Source organism: Pseudophryne corroboree, chromosome 4, assembly GCF_028390025.1.
Source record: "Pseudophryne corroboree isolate aPseCor3 chromosome 4, aPseCor3.hap2, whole genome shotgun sequence".
Lineage (NCBI taxonomy): Eukaryota > Metazoa > Chordata > Amphibia > Anura > Myobatrachidae > Pseudophryne > Pseudophryne corroboree.
This window is the reverse complement of record NC_086447.1, coordinates 553,142,806-553,163,773: the sequence shown is the minus strand read 5'-3', so window position 1 is coordinate 553,163,773 and position 20,968 is coordinate 553,142,806. Positions and strand designations below refer to the sequence as shown.

The window sequence follows — 20,968 nt, the reverse complement described above, 5'->3', positions numbered from 1 at the left end:
TTTACCACTCTCCACCGGTATTATTATTTCATCGCTCTCAAGTTCGTTTATTATTTAACTGGTTCCAGCCAGTATCCACTCCGTACCAACAACACTCTGGTTCCAGCCAGTATCCACAGCAGCCGTTTTACCTTCAGCAGCCCAGCCTTTCCTGGAACACCAGCTGGTACGATCCTGGGTTCTCTCCATTGCTACAGTCAGGCCTGGTAAGGACTTTCCAACTAGAAGATTATTAGAACTGTCTCACACTACCAGTGCCTGTGGCCCTTGCCACCCTGTAGTACCCAGGAACTGTATTATTGCCCTGCTGACTTTTATGTTTTCTTATTTTCTGCTGTGTTACGGAGTTTGTCATAATAAACATCATTGACTTTTATCCTGGTTGTCGTGGTCACGCCTTCGGGCAGTTATTCTACATGTTACTTACATGTCTAGGGGTCTGATACAACCTCCCAGGTTCCGTTACATCTCAGCCCCTACAACTGAGGTTGCCTCCCGTCAACTCAGGCCCTCAGTTGTGACAGTTGTGTATTGTTAAATTGTGTACTCAGTGCCACTTTGATTAGTGTTTTAGCTCAATTAGTGGCTGGTTAACTTTGAAACAAGGTATCGCTTTCCATTCAACAGAAGTTCCACATATGTTTATTCTAGTGATGTGCACCGGAAATTTTTCGGGTTTTGGTTTTGGATTCGGTTCTGCGGCCGTGTTTTGGATTCGGACGCGTTTTGGCAAAACCTCCCTGAACATTTTTTGTCGGATTCGGGTGTGTTTTGGATTCGGGTATTTTTTTACAAAAAACCCTAAAAAACAGCTTAAATCATAGAATTTGGGGGTCATTTTGATCCCATAGTATTATTAACCTCAATATCCATAATTTCCACTCATTTTCAGTCTATTCTGAACACCTCACAATATTATTTTTAGTCCTAAAATTTGCACCGAGGTCGCTGGATGACTAAGCTAAGCGACCCAAGTGGCCGACACAAACACCTGGCCCATCTAGGAGTGGCACTGCAGTGTCAGACAGGATGGCAGATTAAAAAAATTGTCCCCAAACAGCACATGATGCAAAGAAAAAAAGAGGTGCAATGAGGTAGCTGTGTGACCAAGCTAAGCGACACAAGTGGCCGACACAAACACCTGGCCCATCTAGGAGTGGCACTGCAGTGTCAGACAGGATGGCACTTCCAAAAATAGTCCCCAAACAGCACATGATGCTAAGAAAAATGAAAGAAAAAAGGAGGTGCAGGCATCGCAACCGACACAATTGGACTCTCCTTGGGGATTTGTGATTTAGAAGAACGCACAGTTCTTTGCTGTGCTTTTGCCATCTTAACTCTTTTAAGTTTTCTAGCAGGAGGATGAGTGCTTCCATCCTCATGTGAAGCTGAACCACTAGCCTTGAACATAGGCCAGGCCCTCAGCCGTCCCTTGCCACTCCGTGTCGTAAATGGCACATTGGCAAGTTTACGCTTCTCCTCAGACGATTTTGATTTAGATTTTTGGGTCATTTTACTGAGCTTTATTTTTTTGGATTTTACATGCTCTCTACTATGACATTGGGCATCGGCCTTGGCAGACGACGTTGATGGCATTTCATCGTCTCGGCCAAGACAGTGGCAGCAGCTTCAGCACGAGGTGGAAGTGGATCTTGATCTTTCCCTATTTTACCCTCCACATTTTTGTTCTCCATTTTTTAACGTGTGGAATTATATGCCAGTAATATATCAATAGCAATGGCCTACTACTATATATACTGCGCACAACTGAAATGCACCACAGGTATGGATGGATAGTATACTTGACGACACAGAGTTAGGTAGAGCAGTGGCCTACTGTACCGTACTGCTATATATTATATACTGGTGGTCAGCAAACTGCAAAACTGAAATGCACCACAGGTATGGATGGATAGTATACTTGACGACACAGAGGTAGGTAGAGCAGTGGCCTTCTGTACCGTACTGCTATATAGTATATACTGGTGGTAAGCAAACTATGCAAAACTGAAATGCACCACAGGTATGGATGGATAGTATACTTGATGACACAGAGGTAGGTAGAGCAGTGGCCTACTGTACCGTACTGCTATATAGTATATACTGGTGGTCAGCAAACTGTGCAAAACTGAAATGCACCACAGGTATGGATGGATAGTATACTTGACGACACAGAGGTAGGTAGAGCAGTGGCCTACTGCACCATACTGCTATATAGTATATACTGGTGGTCAGCAAACTATGCAAAACTGAAATGCACCACAGGTATGGATGGATAGTATACTTGACGACACAGAGGTAGGTAGAGCAGTGGCCTACTGTACCGTACTGCTATATAATATATACTGGTGGTCAGCAAACTGTGCAAAACTGAAATGCACCACAGGTATGGATGGATAGTATACTTGACGACACAGAGGTAGGTAGAGCAGTGGCCTACTGTACCGTACTGCTATATAGTATATACTGGTAGTCAGCAAACTGTGCAAAACTGAAATGCACCACAGGTATGGATGGATAGTATACTTGACGACACAGAGGTAGGTAGAGCAGTGGCCTACTGTACCATACTGCTATATAGTATATACTGGTGGTCAGCAAACTGTGCAAAACTGAAATGCACCACAGGTATGGATGGATAGTATACTTGACGACACAGAGGTAGGTAGAGCAGTGGCCTACTGTACCGTACTGCTATATAATATATACTGGTGGTCAGCAAACTGTGCAAAACTGAAATGTACCACAGGTATGGATGGATAGTATACTTGACGACACAGAGGTAGGTAGAGCAGTGGCCTTCTGTACCGTACTGCTATATAGTATATACTGGTGGTCCGCAAACTGTGCAAAACTGAAATGCACCACAGGTATGGATGGATAGTATACTTGACGACACAGAGGTAGGTAGAGCAGTGGACTACTGTACCGTACTGCTATATAGTATATACTGGTGTTCAGCAAACTGTGCAAAACTGAAATGCACCACAGGTATGGATGGATAGTATACTTGACGACACAGAGGTAGGTAGAGCAGTGGCCTACTGTACCGTACTGCTATATAGTATATACTGGTGGTCAGCAAACTGTGCAAAACTGAAATGCACCACAGGTATGGATGGATAGTATACTTGACGACACAGAGGTAGGTAGAGCAGTGGACTACTGTACCGTACTGCTATATATATATATATATATATATATAGTTATACTGGTGGTCAGCAAAATTCTGCACTGTCCTCCTACTATATACTACAATGCAGCACAGATATGGAGCGTTTTTCAGGCAGAGAACGTATAATACTGGTGGTCACTGGTCAGCAAAACTCTGCACTGTCCTCCTACTATATAATACTGCTGGTCCCCAGTCCCCACAATAAAGCAATTAGCACACTGAGCACAGATATTTGCAGCACACTGAGCACAGTCAGATATGGAGCGTTTTTCAGGCAGAGAACGTAGATATTTGCACTTGCAGCACACTGAGCACAGATATTTGCAGCACACTGAGCACAGATATTTGCAGCCCACTGAACATAGAAACTGAGAGGACGCCAGCCACGTCCTCTCACGATCATCTCCAATGCACGAGTGAAAAATGGCAGCGACGCCGCGGCTCCTTATATAGAATACGAATCTCTCGAGAATCCGACCGCGGGATGATGACGTTCGGGCGCGCTCGGGTTAACCGAGCAAGGCGGGAGGATCCGAGTCTGCCTCGGACCCGTGTAAAATGGGTGAAGTTCGGGGGGGTTCGGATCCCAAGGATCCGAACCCGCTCATCACTAGTTTATACTACTGGCTGAGGCATGTAACTAAGTTGCAATCAGACAAGGAATTATCCACTGCGGTTCACGGACTGGTAGTCACGTGACCGCAGTGTAGTACATGAACATGTCATTGAGGTCTAGCTAAACAAGGAAGTTTCAACTGCGGTTCACGGTCCGGAAACCACGTGACCGCAGTGTATTACACGAACATGTGACCGCGGTTCAGTTAAATGAAGTATCCACTGCGGTTCACTTACCGGAAGTCACGTGACCGCGGTGTAATATATATGTCTAATTATGATACACAGACTCCGAGTTATGTGGCCCGGAGTTGCGGGTCACATTATCATAAAAAGACACAGCCAGAGGGTGTGTTTTACTGAAAATAAAAAAAAATGCGTGGTCAGAAACTGAGATACTGGACTATTTAGAGCCCATATTTTAATAAATCCGAATATCCGGGAAGAAATGAGGTATGCGGTTCACGTGTAGGAAGTCACGTGACCGCACCTGCGTTTCAAACACCGGAAATGATGCAAGATTTATGATCCCGGTATTTATACTATTTTCTGCTGCGGGGTACACTGGGCTCCACAAGGAAAGACATTGGGGTGTAGAGTAGGGTCTTGATCCGAAGCACCAACAGGCTCAAAAGCTTTGACTTTCTTCCCAAGATGCATAGCGCCGCCTCCTATATCACCCCGCCTCCGTGCACAGGAGCTCAGTTTGTAGTTGGTGCTTGCAGTGCAAGCATGTAACAGGAAGAGCTGCTCGCAGCAGCTCTATAAAAGCTTTTTCTGAGGAAAAAAGAAGACTATAAGGGCTGCAGCAGAGGCACAGATTGTGCTGGATGTCAGTAGACATTGCCTGCTGCAGCTCCATCTCTCACCCAGCGGCGCTGTACACTCCCGTACCCTGGTTGCCGGGTACCTACAGCAGGAGGCTCCGGTTTTCTTCCAAGTTAGTCACACACGGCTGGGGTTCTCCGGGATCGCGTGGCCGCACTTCGGGAGGAGGTAAGTGGGTCCCGCTCGTGGGACCCGCACTTTATCGCGATCCGGCGCGGCTGGTGGGAGGCGGGCCACACGCGCTGGCGGTGGACACTGTGGCAGTATAGGCAATCCCACTAGATCACCAGGACATGGGTGCAGGTCAGGTTTTATCTCTAAACCTTTTTTTACAAGTAGCCCGCAGTACCCAGTGGTTTTGCCAGCAGAGGGGATAAGGCTTAGACCTGGAGCCCCTCTCCCAGCCCCAGGGCGCCATTTTCTGCAAATGTTCCCGCCCTGGAGCTGCATATCTGTCTCTCCCTCACTCCCTGGCAGTGTCTGCGGCGCCATTATCCCTCAGCTCACTGTTCCTGGGAATGCTTGGGCAAATTCTCCTATGTTAACCCGCCTGGTTGTCAGTGCTGTGACTTTACAAGACACTTAAGTATTCTACCTGCCTTTTTTTACTCAGTGTTAGTTAAGAAAGAGTGCACTTAGTCAGGGTTTCCTAGTACAATTATACATCCATTTCTTACTGTTTACTGTTATATCTATTGTTATATAGCTGTGTAAGCTAGTCCAGTGCAGTATTATTGTTAGTAATAACCTCTGCATTGTACAGACTGTGACTATTTGTGTGTGCATTTGATAGCTGAGTGGTGTCCATTCGTGTCTTTCACTCAACCTGCTATCCCTATATTCTATAACCTGAGGGAGCTTGGTGCATCAGGTTTTATCTAATATAGGATTTTCACAAAGATATACTGTATTACGTATTTTTCTCTGTGATTTAGTCACCATATCTCTCCTTTATCTCTGCTGGTGCTGACTACACTGTGCAGGGGTTTGAGCTAGAGGTATTGTGCTGCTGACAAATTGTACTGTGTTACCTGATACTGCAAGTTATATCATGTCTGCTTCTGAGGGCAACGGTTCTGGGGCTGAACACACTGCCGGTGTTGCTGAAGCCGCAGATGCCTATGGAGGAGAATATAGCAGCTTTGGTCTCTGGTTCTAGGGGCTCCTTACCCCCCAGTGGGACGGTGGCAACGGGGGCAAATAATGACCCGCCGTGGGCCGCTTTTTCCACGCTTCTGCATACGCTAGTTCATAAACTAACACCCCCTATGGGACCCCCAATGCCGGTACAACCGTTTGTGGTCCCTGCAGCTAACCCGCCGTCGGCGGACGATTTATCTGCTCAAATAAAGAAGTTGAACCAGTCCCTGACTACTAAAAAGTCTGACCGTCGCTCGCCTACGTCCAAGGGGTTATTGTGCACCTGCAACCATTTTCTTTGTATGCAGTTCTACTGAAAGGTCTCCGCAGGGTCGCACCTCTCATTACTGGTGTGCACCCCAGGACCCCTCCCCTGTATACCTAATGCTGCGTATTTACATACACAATAGAAGGCCAGAGACCCCTTCTGCCTGGTGGTAGCACCCACGCCCACCTGTCCTATATACTGGTTTTAATTAGGTTCCTAACATTTCTTAGACTGCATGCAGAGCAAGGTGAGTCCTGCACAAATGTATATTGTATTATCAGATGGGGGTGCATTTCCGGGGTGTGGGTCCCCCTGGACTGTTGTGGCTGTTTTGCCTCAGGAGCAACACATACTGTATTAACACTTATTTTCATATTTACTTTCATCCCTATCGTGTGTTTTGTTTCAATGTAATTCATTTCCTACCTTCACTTTTCACTACTTTACCTCTCACTAATTTACCCCTGCTCTTTTCAGCAGACTCTCTCACTAACATATTTTTAATTTTTCACTATATATATTTTTTCACTTTTGTGTTGCCCTGGGATCACTCAGCTGCTTCATTTTGGAGGGTCCTGCGCCCTAGATTTGTTAGAGACCATCCGGTTTCTGTACCACGAAAAGGTTTGAGTAGTAAGTTAGTAACCCATGTTTTGAGGAGGAACCGGTACAATAACCTGTGCCTCCACCAACTTCTGGATGGCTCCCTGTAGGGTAGCCCTGTCTGCCGGCAAAGCTGGCAAACCTGATTTGAAGAACTTGTGAGGAGGGAGATCTCGAAATTCCAGCCGGTACCCCTGGGACACAATATCTTGTACCCAGGGATCCAGGCCGGATGACACCCAGACGTGACTGAAATGTCTGAGTCTGGCCCCCACCAGCCCTACCTCCAGACCGTGCGGTTGACCATCATGCTGAGGACTTTGGCGTACCTGAAGCAGGCTTCTGTTCCTGGGAACCCGCAGCAGCAGGTTTCTTTGATTTTGGTCGACCTCCTCTATAGAAGGTGTTGGGTGGTTTGGCCCTTCTTGTTTTAGCAACCCGAAAGGACTGTGATGCAGCTGAAGAAAAAGGTTTCTTCGTAGCAGGTGCAGCTGAGGGAAGAAAAGGTGACTTACCCGCTGTAGCCGTGGAGATCCACGCATCCAACGCTTCCCCAAAGAGAGCCTGACCTGTGTATGGTAGGGTCTCCACACCTCTCCTGGATTCCGCATCGGCAGACCTCTGGCGCAGCCACAGTCCTCGACGAGCTGAGACAGACATGGAAGATATTCCTGCAGCCATTGAACCTAGATCTTTCATGGATTCCGCCATAAATCCTGTAGAATCCTGAATGTTACGTAAAAACAATTCAACATCACTTTTATCCATTGTATCCAAATCCTCAAGTAATGTGCCTGCCCACTTTACTAGCTTTGGAAATCCATGTACAGGCCATAGTAGGACGTAGTATCGCTCCTGAAGCCGTGTATATGGATTTGAGCGTAGTATCAATTTTGCGATCAGCAGGCTCCTTTAAGGCGGTAGATCCTTTAACAGGTAAAACCACCTTTTTCGAGAGTCTGGATACAGATGCGTCTACTATGGGTGGGTTTTCCCATTTTTTCCTATCCTCAGGGAAGGGGAAAGCAACCATAACCCTTCTAGGTATCTGGAATTTTTTCTCTGGGTTTTCCCTTGCTTTCTCAAAAATAGTATTTAATTATTTGGACGCAGGGAAGGTTAGCAAGGCTTTCTTATTGTCAGTGAAGTAATCCTCCTCAACCTGCTCAGGTGTTGTATCAGCAATATTCAACACATCCCTAATAGTCTCTATCATCAACTGCACCCCTTTAGCAAGAGATGCGGCCCCCCTGAGCACATCCCCATCACCGTCTGCCATGTCAGAATCGGTATCCGTGTCATCTTGCATAATCAGGGCAAGAACACATTTGTGGGAACCTACAGAGGGGGGCCCTGAGGTAACAGAACCGGACCAAACTGCCAAAGAGTTCTGTAAAACCTGAGTTGCAGATTCATTCTGTGCAACCCTAGTAAAAATCTGATAAATCATAGATTTGATAGAGGATTACCATTCAGGCTCTCTTGCTGGTATCTGCGCTAAAACAGTACAATCCTGATTACATGGAATGAGATCATCCCGAGTGGACACATCCTCTGCAGCATATGACACAGATTCCCTGGACATAGCTAAATGGAGACCCCAAACACTCCACACACACACACACACACACACACACACACACACACACACACACACACGGATAGACAGAGTTTCACCCCGAAGAATGGCAAGAGAGACACAGAGATTGGAGCCAACCCACACACAGCGCTTTCAAGGTATAGGGAGACCCCAACCAGCGCTGACTATGCACCTTAATAGGTTACACAGTCTGTACACAGCCCCCCCCCTCCCCCTTTCTACAACCCCCTGGTACCGTAAGAGATAGCTGGAGTTGATATGGAGGGACTGCTCTTCACTGACAGAGTTTCTGCAGGCAGGAAAATGGCGCTGAACGCTGCTGTATCCGCTCTGAGGAGAAGCTCCGCCCCCTTAATGGCACTGTCTTCCCGCTCTACTGGAGATTATACTGGCCTGAGGAATCATGCTGGCAGCGATCCTGGGACCCTGACAGGCTTAGAGGTCAGTGTAGGGTGTAGGCGCTGGCTCAGGGCTCCCCTCAGCGCCACACTATGTATCGCTGAGCCCCGGAGCGCAGTTAGTACTGCGCTCCATACCCTGTTGCCGCCATTTTCACACCGGCTCCCCGCTTGCTAGGGGGGGCTGGAGACTGACTCGCCACTGATCTTATGGCTCTGTAAGAGGGTGGCGGCATGCTGCCGAGGTGAGCGATCACCTGTGGCTGGGAACGTTCGATCCCCTCAGGAGCTCAGTGTCCTGTCAGCGGAGATAGTGGCTCAGACTCCGCAGGGCGGACACTGCTCCCCCCCTTAGTCCCACAAAGCAGGGAGGCCCTAGCTGTGACCGGCTCCTCCGGGCACATTTTCTAAACTGAGTCTGGTAGGAGGGACATAGAGGGAGGAGCCAGCCCACACTCTCAAACTCTTAAAGTGCCAATGGCTCCTAGTGGACCTGTCTATACACCATGGTACTAATGTGGACCCCAGCATCCTCTAGGACGTAAGAAAAATTCGGCCTCTTTTGGGCATCACCTACTGTATCTCAGTGCATATTGTTTTTAATTACAAATGTTTTTACTTTGTGCAGGCATACAAACATTTTCCACATTTTATTTTTTTGTAATAGAACAATTTGCAACCATTTAATCACACCTTGATTTCTGAAGTATGCATTTATCACAGACCGTTATGTTTTCAACAGGCATGATTTCAGTGGAAGGTACAACTAACTGTATTTGCAGAGGTTGAATATTTGCAGAATGGGGTGGAGTTACAGTAACTTGGGTATGTTGCATAGTCCAAACTCCAGTTTACTCTGCCTGTTTTAAAGTATTGAAACTAGAACACGGCTCTCTGCTGCTAACATGGAGGGAAAAAAGACTCTTCTAGAGCTTCAAAATTACATTGGTGGGACATTTGTTCCAAGTAAAGCCTACATCAATTCATATGATCCTTCCATAGGTGAAATCTACTGCAGAGTGCCAGACAGTAGCAATGAAGAGGTAAGGAGGATGTCTTGTGATCATAGGGGGTGTCTTCATCTGCATACAGTATATATTGTCTAAACGCTAAATAAGCAGATCTGTATACAGTACATGTTGGATTTTTCAGTGCAAGAGAAAGGAATTTGACAACTTCCACTAATTTAAACAGTAGATAAAGTTACAGCACCAAATCTGTTTATCTTGTACTCAATATGTGTAGTTAGCTTAAAATGAATATTTGGAAGCATTAAAACAACTTGTGATCACCCATCCCCATGGAATCAATCACATGCTGCATTGTACTGTATCAAATGAAGGCATCTTGTACTGCACATCCAGTGTGTTTCGTAAATTGTACTGTCTGACTGCAGTGCATTACAAAGTAGGGGCACCCGGAGAGTTCAGCACTGAAACTGCAAGGCAGACAAATTCTAGACTGATGTCAAGTAAGGTTTAGTATGCAGGGTTGACCAACCACTGTATAGCCCCTGTCATCAATCATAAAAAGACCTTTCGAATAGAAACTGTGTATGCTCTATTGTCCACAAGTTATGCAGTGATCAGATGACTCTTACATTGGCCCTCATTCCGAGTTGTTCACTCGCTAGCTGCTTTTAGCAGCCGTGCAAACGCTAAGCCTCCGCCCTCTGGGAGTGTATCTTAGCTTAGCAGAAGTGCGAACGAAAGGAACGCAGGACGGCTACAAAATAATTTTGTGCACCTTCAGAGTAGCTCCAGACCTACTCTTAGCTTGTGACCACTGCAGACTATTTAGTTCCTGTTTTGACATCACGAGCACGCCCTGCGTTCGGCTAGCCACGCCTGCGTTACCCCAGGCACGCCTGCGTTTGTATCTGACACGCCTGCGTTTTTCCACACACTCCCCGAAAACGATCAGTTACCTCCCAGAAACACCCACTTCCTGTCAATCACTCTGCGGCCAGCAGTGTGACTGAAAAGCGTCGCTAGACCTTGTGTGAAACTGCATCGGCTGTTGTGAAAGTACATCGCGCGTGCGCATTGCACCCCATACGATGCGCTGCGAATGAAAGCAGCTAGCGATCAACTCGGAATGACCACCATAGTAAGATGTAGCACATGCAGCCAATTCCCAATGCGTTCTGATCATGTTAGATCACTGCAATCCAGTCTGGCCCTCCACTTGTGGCAAAATTGCTTTCAGATACTAGGATTGCAATGAATGAAAATAATTGTATTATAAGATGGAAAAATTACAGTTATATTCCCCATATGTCCTGGTTTATCTAGAACATTTACTATAACATGGAATCATTATTTTTTCCCCTCAGACTTAAGTTTATTGTCGGTTATATAGAAATATTAGGAATTTATTCATATTGCTGTTATTATACTGTATATATAGTACTGTATATACAGTATATTCCATAAAAAGAACCAACAAGTAGAATGATGAGACTTTACCTTTATCTAACATATCATCCATTGTGATAAATTGTATGTTATTTTACATTAAGAAATTTGCTTATTAGGCCCATTGGTCAATTATCATACTAAGGCTATAACCATATATGCCTATTAATGTGCAGCAGTGACAATGCTGTTTTTCTCAAGGTCAATGCTGCGGTCAGTGCTGCCAAAGCTGCATTTCCCATCTGGTCCTCCTGGAGCCCCCAGGATAGATCTGCTGTCATGAATAAGTTGGCTGACCTTATTGAGAGCCACATGGAGGAATTTGCACAAGCCGAATCTAAAGACCAAGGTGACCTGGAGGACTTCCCTCATTCCCATTAGTATAACATTGCATGTCTGAAAGATTCAATAATGCCTCTCTACAGTTATGTCCTGGCTCATATTTCAAAGTGGGGATGGACATCACCATAGATGTTTATCAAACATTGATTGTTTGGCAGAGTACCAATGTGACCGGGTTTTTTTGTTTTGTTTTTTTAACTGAATGTTGTTTAGCTGCTCCTGCAAGATGTCCCTTAGCCCTGCCCTCTCTGATTTGTCCACCTCGGTTACAGGTTCACACTTATGCCCCATTCGATGTTTCAAATCATCAATGGTTTTTCATCTATTGTTTCCGTCAATCAATGGTGAACAATGTAATGTTCATCCCTATATCGAAATCACAGTTTGGTAATTAATGCTGGGGTCCTGTATTAGGCTTCTATTGTGCTCCACCCTCTATCTAAAGCAGTGGTGGGGAACCTTTTTTCTACCAAGGGCCATTTGGATATTTATAAAAATCCTTCGGGAGCCATACAAAAATTATTAACTTAAAAATTAGCCTGCCCCCAGTAGATATGCCCCCAGTCAGTAGTTATGCCCCCAGTAGATATACCCCCAGTCAGTTGTTATGCTCCAGTAGATTTGCCCCCAGTAAGTATGCCCCCAGTCACTTGTTATGCCCCATTAGATATACCCCGTCACTTGTTATGCCCCATTAGATATACCCCGTCACTTGTTATGCCCCATTAGATATACCCCGTCACTTGTTATGCCCCATTAGATATGCCACCAGTCAGTTGTTATGCCCCCAGTATATATACCCCCGGTCAGTTATTATGCCCCAGTAGATATGCCTCCAGTAAGTATGCCCCCAGTCACTTGTTATGCCCCATTAGATATGCCACCAGTCCGTTGTTATGCCCCATTAGATATGCCCCCTAGTAGCGACGCTTACACACACACATTAAAAGAAACAAAAAACCACAATACTCACCAGCCCCGCTCCTGCTTCCGGACCGTTGCCCTCCGCCTGGCCGTTTGCTCCTAGAACTATGGGAGAGAAGTCATGACATCTCTCCCATAACACCGCACAGCAGCACACGCACACTGCCAGAGCTGGAAGCCGGAGCTCAGGAGTGAGCTCCTGCCTCCGGCTGCTACTGAGGGTAAGAAGCCAGGGGCCCACTAGTAACAAAATCTCAGCGGGCACCCGGCTGGGTGAGCCTGGCCGGGCCGGATCAAGTGGCTCTGCGGGCCTTATACGGCCTGAGGTTCCCCACCCCTGATCTAAAGCAAGGGTTAGAGATATTTATCTTTCTGTTAATAGCTTCTCTTTTTGCTTACATTCACAGCTATACCCTGTATACATGGATGCTTTTACAATAGGTAAAGAAATGAACCAAACTGCAATAAAATGTGATGTAAGCACTTATCGGGGGAGATGTAGAGTAGGATTCAGAACGTCTCCAGATTTTGGAGGGTTAGCAGATAAAGTGAAGGCAAAACCCAGCTGGCTTTTGTCTCCTTGCACAAATCATTGTTCATACTTTCATTCTCCATCATTGTGCCTGCTATCAGCAGTGGTGGTTAGGGGGCACTTAATACATGAAATATACTTATCCAACAATTTTGTTTCCCCCATGGCGTCCCCTTACAGGGTGCAGCTCACCGAGATGAAGGAGAATCAGTCAGTAGTGTCATACATGTGAAGTCGCTGCTGCTGCTTCTTCTTGTCAGTATCACACAATGTCACAGCCAAGCACCACATTGACAGTGTAAGAAGCCAAGGAAGCTGCATCCACCTCCTAACAATCAGCAGGGGCTGGGGAACCCCAGGGCTTTCACTGGCCATGTTATTATTCCTTAACCATAGCTGGTTGCAGGGCCGTTTCTAGACAATTTGGCTCCCAGTGCGAGATTTCAAAATGCGCCCCCCCCCCCCTATTGCTCTAAAAAAAAAAAAAAAAGTGTGCCCCCCCATATAGCCATAAAAAGAAAAAGCATGCGCGCGCCGTAGGCGCGCGCGCTCCCGACAAGGGTGTGTGGCCTGATTAAAATGGGCGTGGTCTCATTAAAGTGGGCATGGCCTCATCTGATATCATCACACCCACCACAGTACGGAAAAAATAAAAATGTCCCCTTTTTACACATTACAGCAGGCAAGTGTCCCCATATTACACAGCGCGGCAGGCAGGTGTCCCCATTTTACACAGCGCGGCAGGCAGGTGTCCCCATTTTACACAGCACGGAAGGCTGGTATCCCCATTTTACACAGTATGCAGGCAGGTGCCCCCATTTTACTCAGTACGCAGGCAGGTATCCCCATTTTACAAAGTGCAGCAGGCAGGTATCCCCATTTTACACAGCGCGGCAGGCAGATATCCCCATTTTACACAGCACGGCAGGCAGATATCCCCATTTTACACAGCACGGCAGGCAGATATCCCCATTTTACACAGCACGGCAGGCAGATATCCCCATTTTACACAGTACGCAGGCAGGTGCCCCCATATTACACAGTACGCAGGCAGATGCCCCCATATTACACAGTACGCAGGCAGATGCCCCCATATTACACAGTACGCAGGCAGATGCCCCCATATTACACAGTACGCAGGCAGATGCCCCCATATTACACAGTACGCAGGTAGGTGCCCCCATATTACACAGTACGCAGGCAGATGCCCCCATATTACACAGTACGCAGGCAGATGCCCCCATATTACACAGTACGCAGGCAGATGCCCCCATATTACACAGTACGCAGGCAGGTTCCCCCATATTACACAGTACGCAGGCAGATGCCCCCATATTACACAGTACGCAGGTAGGTGCCCCCATATTACACAGTACGCAGGCAGGTGCCCCCATATTACACAGTACGCAGGCAGATGCCCCCATATTACACAGTACGCAGGCAGATGTCCCCATATTACACAGTACGCAGGCAGGTGCCCCCATATTACACAGTACGCAGGCAGATGCCCCCATATTACACAGTACGCAGGCAGATGCCCCCATATTACACAGTACGCAGGTAGGTGCCCCCATATTACACAGTACGCAGGCAGGTGCCCCCATATTACACAGTACGCAGGCAGGTGCCCCCATATTACACAGTACGCAGGCAGGTGCCCCCATATTACACAGTACGCAGGCAGGTGCCCCCATATTACACAGTACGCAGGCAGGTGCCCCCATATTACACAGTACGCAGGCAGATGCCCAGATATTACACAGTACGCAGGTAGGTGCCCCCATATTACACAGTACGCAGGCAGGTGCCCCCATATTACACAGTACGCAGGTAGGTGCCCCCATATTACACAGTACGCAGGCAGATGCCCCCATATTACACAGTACGCAGGCAGGTGCCCCCATATTACACAGTACGCAGGCAGGTGCCCCCATATTACACAGTACGCAGGCAGGTGCCCCCATATTACACAGTACGCAGGCAGATGCCCCCATATTACACAGTACGCAGGCAGGTGCCCCCATATTACACAGTACGCAGGCAGGTGCCCCCATATTACACAGTACGCAGGCAGGTGCCCCCATATTACACAGTGTGGCAGGCAGGTATCCCCATAGGCAGGTGCCCCCATATTACACAGTGTGGCAGGCAGGTATCCCCATAGGCAGGTGCCCCCATATTACACAGTGTGGCAGGCAGGTATCCCCATAGGCAGGTGCCCCCATATTACACAGTGTGGCAGGCAGGTATCCCCATAGGCAGGTGCCCCCATTTTACACAGTGCGGCAGGCAGGTTTCAAGCTGAGGAGAAGGAAGGGGGAGAGGGGGGGAGAGAGAGAGAATACTTACGTCTTCCCGCTCTTCGGTCCCGCCGCCTCACGTCCCGCGCCGGCCGCCTCCTCCTTCTTGCTTCTCCTTCTCGCCTCTCCCGAGCGCTCCTGCTCGGGGGGCGGGGCTTTGCGGAATGACGCGTTTGCGTCGTGACGTCACGACGCAACGCGTCATTCCGCGAAACTCCGCCCCCCGAGCAGGAGCGCTCGGGAGAGGCAAGAAGGAGTAACTAAGTGCCGCGGCGGGCGCCCCGTGCAGTTGCACGGCTCGCCCGCCCCTAGAAACGGCACTGGCTGGTTGTTATGTTGAAATAAAGCGAGTATAGGTGGTAAAAACAAAACAAGGGGTCTAGGTACTGAGCCTTGGAGAGAGATAAAGTACCATCCCATCAACTATCATTTTTCAAACACAGCCTGTGAGATGGCAGTCAGGAGCTGGTTGGCTGGTACTTTATCTTTTATCCACTGTATCACTCTCCAAGGCTTCATACACAGACCACTAAATCTCCTATATTTAAAATGGAATCGGATTTTGAAATGACTAGCTGTGGTCAGGTTGCAGCTACATACACAGTGATAGGAACTGTACCGGCGGCAAACACACATGAAATTACCTTCTGCTCGCCCAATCAGAAGGTACGCCTTTCCTCCTGCCTATAACTACCTTTCATTATCAAAAAAGTGCACTTAAGGCTAGGGTGTTGCTTGGGGTTGGCGATCAGGGTCAGGCTTTTGGGGTGTTTTTCACTCTGATGGCGTCTGGGTAGGTTTTTATTTTTGTTTTTCAGATTCCTTCCACCTTACGTTCACCCCATCTGTAACCATTTACTCTTCTGAGTATGCCCAATATGGCATCCCTGCTCTAGCTTTACAAGACCGAAGCGATACAGGCAAGTGCAAATGTAGGTCTAATTGAGGTCCTTGATGAATCCTCACACATGTGCCACTGGCGTGCGCAGCACATTTTATTAGGGGGTGCACCGTCGGAGGGGTGTGTCTAGCACCGCCTTTTGGCCGTGTCTAGCACCAACTATTGATGGTCAATGTATATAAAATATCCACCTTTGTACCAAGCCTAATAAAGCAGATACATTGTCAGATGTTGTGGTGTGCACCAAACACCCCTGATGGCACTCACTGCAATTACACTGCTCCCCCTCAGCCTGTCAATGCTGCTGCCGACCGCCTGCCAGTATTGAATTTGCCTTCCTAAGAGGAACGCTGGCTGCATGCTGATCCTCATCAGTGGCTGGCATTGGCATAGCATAGAAGGAGAGAGGTGGGCTTGTGGCGGGTGTGACGGGTGGGCGTGCGAGCAGCATGACATAATCATGTCACATAACGCTGTTTTTGTACATGGAGGTGGAGCTGGGAATTTGAAAGCCGGTGTCAGTGGCACCCTTGATTAACCCAGGCGTCTGGTCAGTAATGCAATCCTGACAGGGTGGAGCGCAGAGGGGACAGTAATCAGCCTGCTCGGCAATCGCTGCATCAGGCATGTGAGATCGGGGTGCCAGACATTAGGGGGTGCCTGTGCGCACCAGGCACCCCCCCTGCGCACACCTAAGCACATGTCCCTTCATAATCACCAGAAACAAGAGATCACATCTACTGTATTTAGAACTGATTTAAGTACACAACTTTATAACAACTTTCACAGGTTTCCTACTTTCCTAGCACTTTTATAACAATGAACACATGTTGGGATTTACGTACATAGAAACCTCAGCAAGTTTTTCCTCTGCACGGTCAAATATTCTTGCAGCGCACGTATTCACATGTATTTATTTTTCAGTCACTTTATATAAGGTTTTGTAGGTTTTTGGGGCCTATTCATTATGCTAAAGTTTTTCATTGACCATGGGTGCCGGAAGCAATTCATCATTGCTCCAGGGAGGAGACAGCTGGTCCAAACATCAGCTGCCATGCATATCTTCTCACCACTACTTTTGTAGAGTTGAAACTTACCACTGCTGGGTCACCGAATGGTCGACATGCATATGGTCGATGTGGTCAAAGGTCGGCATGTCAATGGTCAACACATGAAAAGGTCGACATTGAGGTTATTTTTGTTATTTTCTTTTAATTCCAGCACTTTTCATACTTTAACATCCACGTGGACAACAATTGGGAGTAGCAAGCCACCCATGGGGCTATGGTGCAGTAATTGGGGACCCACGTGCTGAAAGAGAATTTTTTACACAAAAAAAATAAGATTTTACTCACCGGTAAATCTATTTCTCGTAGTCCGTAGTGGATGCTGGGGACTCCGTAAGGACCATGGGGGGAATAGACGGGCTCCGCAGGAGACTGGGCACTCTAAGAAAGATTTGGTACTACCTGGTGTGCACTGGCTCCTCCCTCTATGTCCCTCCTCCAGACCTCAGTTAAGGAAACTGTGCCCGGAAGAGCTGACATTACAAGGAAAGGATTTTGGAATCCAGGGTAAGACTCATACCAGCCACACCAATCACACCGTATAACTTGTGATAACCATACCCAGTCAACAGTATGAACAACAACAGAGCATCATACAAACCTGATGCAACCATAACATAACCCTTATTTAAGCAATAACTATATACAAGTATTGCAGAAGAAGTCCGCACTTGGGACGGGCGCCCAGCATCCACTACGGACTACGAGAAATAGATTTACCGATGAGTAAAATCTTATTTTCTCTAACGTCCTAGTGGATGCTGGGGACTCCGTAAGGACCATGGGGATTATACCACAGCTCCCAAACGGACGGGAGAGTGCGGATGACTCTGCAGCACCGAATGAGCAAACACAAGGTCCTCCTCAGCCAGGGTATAAAACCTGCAGAACTCTGCAAAAGTGTTTGAACCCGACCAAGTAGCTGCTCGGCAAAGCTGTAATGCCGAGACCCCTCGGGCAGCCGCCCAAGAAGAGCCCACCTTCCTTGTGGAATGGGCTTTTACTGATTTTGGAGGCGGCAAGCCAGCCGCAGAATGAGCCTGCTGAATCGTGTTACAGATCCAGCGAGCAATAGTTTGCTTTGAAGCAGGAGCACCCAGCTTGTTGGATGCATACAGGATAAACAGCGAGTCAGTTTTCCTGACTCCAGCCGTTCTGGCTACATAAATCTTCAAAGCCCTGACTACATCTAGTAACTTGGAATCCTCCAAGTCACGAGTAGCCGCAGGCACCACAATAGGTTGGTTCATATGAAAAGATGACACCACCTTTGGCAGAAATTGCGGACGAGTCCGTAATTCTGCCCTGTCCATATGGAAAACCAGATAGGGGCTTTTACATGACAAAAGCCGCCAATTCTGACACACGCCTAGCCGAAGCTAAGGCCAATAGCATGACCACTTTCCACGTGAGATATTTTAACTCCACGGTCTTAAGCGGCTCAAACCAGTGAGATTTCAGGAAACTCAACACCACGTTAAGATCCCAAGGTGCCACTGGTGGCACAAAAGGGGGCTAAATATGCAGCACTCCCTTTACAAACGTCTGAACTTCAGGTAGAGAAGCAATTTTTTTTTTTTTTAAGAAAATAGATAGGGCTGAAATCTGGACCTTAATGGACCCCAATTCTAGGCCCAAAGTCACTCCCGACTGTAGGAAGTGAAGGAAACGGCCCAGCTGGAATTCCTCTGTAGAGGCATTCCTGGCCTCACACCCAGCAACATATTTTCGCCGTATACGGTGATAATGTTTAGCCGTCACGTCCTTCCTAGCCTTTATCAGCATAGGAATAACCTCATCCGGAATCCCTTTTTTCTACTAGGATTCAGCGTCCAACCGCCATGCCGTCAAACGCAGCTGCGGTAAGTCTTGAAACATACAAGGTCCCTGCTGCAACAGATCCTGCCCTAGAGGCAGAGGCCATGGGTCCTCTGTGAGCATTTCTTGCAGCTCTGGATACCAAGTCCTTCTTGGCCAATCCGGAACAATGAGTATTGTTCTCACTCTTTTCCTTATGATTCTCAGCACCTTGGGTAAGAGAGGAAGAGGAGGAAACACATAAACCGACTGGAACATCCACGGTGTCACTAGTGCGTCTACAGATATCGCCTGAGAGTCTCTTGACCTGGCGCAATACCTCTGTAGCTTTTTGTTGAGGCGGGATGCCATCATGTCCACCTGTGGCAGTTCCCACCGACCTACAATCTGCGCGAAGACTTCTTGATGAAGTCCCCACTCTCCCGGGTGGAGGTCGTGCCTGCTGAGGAAGTCTGCTTCCCAGTTGTCCACTCCCGGAATGAACACTGCTGACAGTGCGCTTACGTGATTCTCCGCCCAGCGAAGAATTCTGGTGGCTTCTACCATCGCCACCCTGCTCCTTGTGCCGCCTTGGCGGTTTACATGAGCCACTGCGGTGATATTGTCTGACTGAATCAGAACCGGTTGGTCGCGAAGCAGGGCCTCCGCTTGACTTAGGGCATTGTATATGGCCCTTAGTTCCAGGATATTGATGTGAAGGCAAGTCTCCTGCCTTGACCACAGCCCTTGGAAATTTCTTCCCTGTGTGACTGCCCCCCACCCTCGGAGTCTTGCATCCGTGGTCATTAGGACCCAGTCCTGAATGCCGAAACTGCGACCTTCGAGAAGGTGAGCACTCTGCAGCCACCACAGGAGAGACACCCTGGCTCTGGGGGATAGGGTGATTAACCGATGCATCTGAAGATGTGATCCAGACCACTTGTCCAGTAAGTCCCATTGGAAGGTCCTCGTATGGAACCTGCTGAAGGGAATGGCCTCGTATGATGCCACCCTCCTTCCCAGGACTCGAGTGCAGTGATGCACTGACACCTGTTTTGGTTTTAATAGATTCCTGACCAATGTCACGAGCTCCTGAGCTCTCTCTATCGGGAGATAAACCCTTTTCTGGTCTGTGTCTAGGATCATACCTAGGAGAGGCAGATGAGCTGTAAGAACCCACTGCGACTTTGGAATATATAGAATCCAGCCGTGTTGCCGTTACACTTCCAGAGTAAGTGATACGCTGTTCAGCAACTGCTCTGTTGATCTCGCTTTTATGAGGAGATTGTCCAAGTACGTGATAATAGTGACACCTTGCTTCCGCAGGAGCACCATCATTTCCGCCATTACCTTGGTGAATATTCTCAAGGCCGTGGAGAGACCAAACAGCAACGTCTGAAATTGGTAATGACAATCCCGTACCGCAATTCTGAGGTACGCCTGATGAGGTGGATAAATGGGGACATGAAGGTATGCATCCTTTATGTCCCAAGTCACCATAAAATCTCCCCCTTTCAAGCTTGCAATGACCGCTCTTAGCGATTCCATCTTGAACTTGAACCTATTCAGGTATATGTTCAGGGATTTTAAATTTAATATGGGTCTGACCGAACCGTCTGGTTTCGGGACTACAACATGGTCGAATAATAACCCCCTCCTTATTGAAGGAGGGGAACCTTGACCACCACCTGTTGAAGATACAATTTGTGAATTGCAGTTAACACTGTTTCCCTCTCGTGGGGGGGAAGCCGGCAGGGCCGTCGGTGAGGGGGCATCTTCTCAAAGTCAAGCTTGTATCCCTGAGACACAATATCTATTGCCCAGGGATCTAACAGGGAGTGAACCCACTTGTGGCTGAACTTACGAAGGCGTGCCCCCACCGGGCCTAGCTCCGCCTGTGGAGCCCCAGCGTCATGCGGTGGATTTTTGTAGAGTCCGGGGAGGACTTCTGTTCCTGGGAACTAGCTGTGTTGTGCAGCTTCTTTCCTCTGCCCCCGCCTCTGGCAAGAAAGGACGCACCTCGGACTTTCTTGTTTCTTTATTCGAAAGGCTGCATTTGAT

At 47.8% G+C, this 20,968-nt stretch overlaps 1 protein-coding gene across 1 annotated transcript in view; it reads left to right on the top strand.

Annotated features, from left to right (window-relative positions):
- Positions 1 to 9,494: 9,494 nt before the first annotated feature.
- The window catches only part of ALDH8A1 (aldehyde dehydrogenase 8 family member A1), a 46,495-nt gene continuing 35,021 nt past the window's right edge, over positions 9,495 to 20,968 (top strand). Inside the window, exons 1-2 of the mRNA XM_063919724.1 lie at positions 9,495 to 9,670; positions 11,246 to 11,393. Coding sequence (XP_063775794.1) covers positions 9,533 to 9,670; positions 11,246 to 11,393 — 286 coding nt within the window. The 5' untranslated portion in view covers positions 9,495 to 9,532. The remainder of the gene's footprint in view (positions 9,671 to 11,245; positions 11,394 to 20,968) is intronic.